This window comes from Nanorana parkeri, unplaced genomic scaffold, assembly GCF_000935625.1.
Source record: "Nanorana parkeri isolate BGI_ZX_2015 unplaced genomic scaffold, ASM93562v1 scaffold778, whole genome shotgun sequence".
In the NCBI taxonomy this organism is placed as follows: Eukaryota; Metazoa; Chordata; class Amphibia; order Anura; family Dicroglossidae; genus Nanorana; species Nanorana parkeri.
Genome location: NW_017307046.1, coordinates 97,606 through 101,625, shown reverse-complemented (window position 1 = coordinate 101,625; position 4,020 = coordinate 97,606). Strand labels below are relative to the sequence as shown.

General features: G+C 38.5%; 1 protein-coding gene across 1 annotated transcript in view; it reads left to right on the top strand.

Annotated features, from left to right (window-relative positions):
- HMCN2 (hemicentin 2) overlaps positions 1-4,020 on the top strand; it is a 196,004-nt gene that overhangs the window by 157,920 nt on the left and 34,064 nt on the right. The window contains exons 63-65 of the mRNA XM_018564746.1: positions 1,056-1,199; positions 1,457-1,616; positions 2,361-2,485. Of these exons, the coding sequence (XP_018420248.1) occupies positions 1,056-1,199; positions 1,457-1,616; positions 2,361-2,485 (429 nt within the window). The remainder of the gene's footprint in view (positions 1-1,055; positions 1,200-1,456; positions 1,617-2,360; positions 2,486-4,020) is intronic.

Genomic DNA, 4,020 nt, shown 5'->3' with positions numbered 1-4,020 from the left:
CGCCCCCCCCCCCCTACCCACAGGAGTACAGAAGTTATTAAGCTAGCCACAGTCATTAGATGGTGTTATAATTGTTTGAATTATGACAATACAATGTTTTCTTTAAAGGGAATGTATTGTATATTGTTAGTGATCAGATACCTTGAATAGTTATTTTACCTTGAAATAATTTTTGATGTGACCGTTTTGTAATCTTGCTCTTCCATCATTTATATTCTATTAAATGTAGACATTTGTAGCCTAGACTCTAATGACAGTAGATAAGCCACTATATTCATCCTCCCTCCTTGTTTAAAGCCCAACTGTACCATCAGGAGAAAATAAATTGTTAAATCGAGAGTGCTGCACATAATTATACAGTGCTGGCTTAGTTTTATATATGTAGGAAAAAATCTACAGAAACTTCACAAAGTCATGTGGCAGAATTGTGGGCTGGAGAGATATAGAGCTCTGCTTTGTGTGAGAGCAGCGGTCTCTCTGCAGCTATTCAACACTAAAATACAGCTATTGTGCAGCACTGCAAAACAGAGTATGTAATGGAAAAATATAAATGCTTTCTTGTCCGTAGAGTATATAATTAGTAATTAAACTTTGAAACATTTTTTTTTTTAATACAGAAACAGACTGGTAGGACAGTTACGTTCAACTAATCTCTCCAAATTTGTCCAAAAAAAAAAAAAAGAATTGGAAAACTACACATTCTCATTAAAGATTAGATAAGAGCGTGCATCTGTATGGGAAGCCCCCCACCTCCATGTTGGCCCTGTCATGGGTAAAATAATATCTATGGGTCAAATTAAATTCAAACTGGCCAATAAGATTTTACTTGGAGACTGATCAGACAGAGTCACCTGCTTACATTTGATGGTTACTATAAATACTGCAGTTAACACCTAATCCAGACAAATTTGGCATTTATTAAATGTCAAGGTGTCGGTGGGCATTTTTCATTTTTCCTGGAGATACTCTTTATAGTGTAAGGACTGAACAGGACTACTAGTAAATGAAAATGAGTGTATTTGATCAAAACACTTGTTTGTTGTGGTTTTTTTCAGAGCATGTTGGAGATTGGGGAGTGATCATCAGAGGCAGTCGACTGCAGATTGGCAGAGTACAGCCCTCACATGCGGGCCACTACAGCTGTGTAGTGCAGAACCACTTATCTCAGGCTCACAAGGACTTCCTGCTGTTGATACAAGGTATGAGCCTGAATAACACCAAGGGGGTGGTTTATAAAGCAGTGGTATGGCCAGTTCGCTGCTTTTCAAAATAAAAATCTTCCAGCACAATTATAAAGCAAAATAGTTCGGGTAATGTTCCAGATATTGTGAAATAAACAAATGATTCTGCACCCATCTTAGCCTTTACAATTACCTGAACTGTAAAACATCCAGGGGTGTATCGTAATAATATGCTTGGTATGATGGTAGGAAAAGTTCTTTTTTTTTTTACATAGTGGCTCCGAGAATCATTGGATCTGAAATGCCAAGTGAGCGAAGCATTCACGTGAAACAGGAGGTGACATTAGAATGTAAAGCAGAGGGAACACCCTCACCCCAGATTGTGTGGCTGAAGGATGGAAGACCCCTGGATCTTGTCTCAGCTCCACACATGCGGTAAGTCAAATAGGGACAGTGCTGACTACAGTTCTCTGAGGTTTCTATTCTTAAACTAAACTAGTTGTGGGTGAAGTGACCCTTTGTTAGATGATTGAGAGTTAAAGCATCTATCGTGGATTCTATAGGTGAGAGCTGTGCACTGAGATCCCAAATCTGCACACCCACTGTGCCCATTAGGAGGGGTTCCCACTCTCCCTCCTGGATTTGTTTGAATTTTATATTATGGAAAATGTAACAGGAGGAGCTGCAATACACAAAAGTGGATAGGAACACCCAAAGTTCCCAGGTGAACAGGAACACAGTTGATAACTATGGCACAGCCCCCCAATTTCCAACTATATTGAAAATATTAATTTTGGGTGCCCCGGCCCCTTTAAAAAAACTGATAACTCGTTGTTTGCTAAGAGCAAGTTTTTAAAATCATCCTTAAAGGCAATTGCAAAATCGCTAAGATCTAAGATAGATCAGGTGCAGAGAAGTCCCTAGGTTAACCTCTATGAATAAGTATAGATGAAACATGTGAGAGGTTGTAGCTGGTTGGGGGTGTGCTGTGGTGGTATTTGCTGCTTTATACACCTTTATTCACTGTTATACTGGATTTGCTGTGAATTTCAATAAAGTCTGAAGTATTGGAATTCTCTGGATAGTGCGGTCTGTTCGTATACTACTACGTTCCTGAGTATGTTGCTCTATGTGTATGTGTTTTACCTAGTTTTACACCTTCATGTTTTACCTGGTCAGGCTGTCCCAAGATGGAAGCTCTGTGCATCTTACATCAGTGCAACCTTCCGACTCTGGCCGCTACACATGCCTGGCTCGTAATATCGCTGGTGAAGACACTAAGGTTTATGTACTGAACATTCTTGGTAAGTGCCACAATACCCCGAGATTTATCGCTCACATTCACGCAGTTGCCTATGCTGATTTTTTTCTAGGCTGTCTATGCTGAGTTTTCAAAGGTCACCTTTGTTGAGTTCCATACTTTCCGAGTTTTTAACCTAGAACTAGAATGCCAATCAGGAGTCTTGAATTCAGAGCCACATGCTATTTCCAGGTCAATGACTTAAAATAGTAAAGCAAGAATACCAGAAAAATGAAAAGATCCACATTTGAGTACCCAAAGGATCCATGACTATCCCTTCTGAACCTTGAGTGTCCCTCATCTATGTCTAATGAGAATGCCCCTCATCCATGTCTTGTGTCCACCTATGTGCTTGAAAAAGTCCTATTTATGGTAATTATATAGAGTTTTATTAAATTAAAAAAAACAGCATTAACGTGGGAATTAAAAAAGGGAGGGCAATATGATTCCTACATAATCCTCAGAATTCCCCAAATGACAAACTGAATATAACATAGTGGCACAAGTATGTTACAGCAAAAGCATAATGTAATATTGTTTTCCAAGTATAAAAAGTCGGGATCTAAAAGCTTACTTTGTTCTTCTCAGGAACGTAAACAAAGGTAACAACAGAAACAAAGAATAAGGTTTCACTATTACTTTTGCTACTATGTCATACTGTGTATGTTTACTATTGTTGGACCACTTATTTTACAAAACCTTCCTAGGTCCAATGAACGTCATGACCGACATACTGTATGGTTCAATTTAGAAGTTTCCTAATGGAAGTTCTTGAGTGATAGTAAAGGTTTTTTGGTGAATTTACTGTAAACAAAGGTACATAAACAAGGGTATTTGATCTAATGGGTAACATGTTGAGAAGAGAGTCATTTCTTTGTTCTATATTTTATGGAACTTTATCAGGCAAAGTCTGTGTAGTTCAATACATTTTTTTGAAAGGTATAGTAAAGTTCATTTTAGAGATCCAGGTGTCTTTGGTAGGGGGTGAGGCACTTATCCAATTGTTGGATAGGAGTTTCAAGGCATCAAACAATGTCTCTCAGGAATGTAGAGGTGAATATGCCTAATAAACACAGTTTTTAGGATAAAGCTGAACTTTCATTTACATAGTTACATAGTTACATAGTATTTGAGGTTGAATAAAGACATTAGTCCATCAAGTCCAACCTATTAGGATCTCATTCTAGGAGTACCTGTACCCCTGTATATTACGGTCCCTTAAGAAATCGTCCAAAAGTTTCTTGAACAATTCCACATTCTTTGCTGAAATCACTGTCTGTGGCAGTGAGTTCCAGACCCTAACTGATCTTACTGTGAAGAACCCCCTTCGCCCCTTGTGCTGGAATTTTTTTTCCACCAATTTTAGGTGGTGGCCTCTAGTTTTTGTAATGGAGTTAATTTTAAACAGTTTATCGCTAATGTTGCTGCCACCATTGAACATTTTGTACATGGAGATCATATCCCCCCTTAATCTCCTCACCTCCAATGTGAACATGTTTAAATTTAGTAGCCTTGTCTCGTAGCTCTGGTCCTCCATAC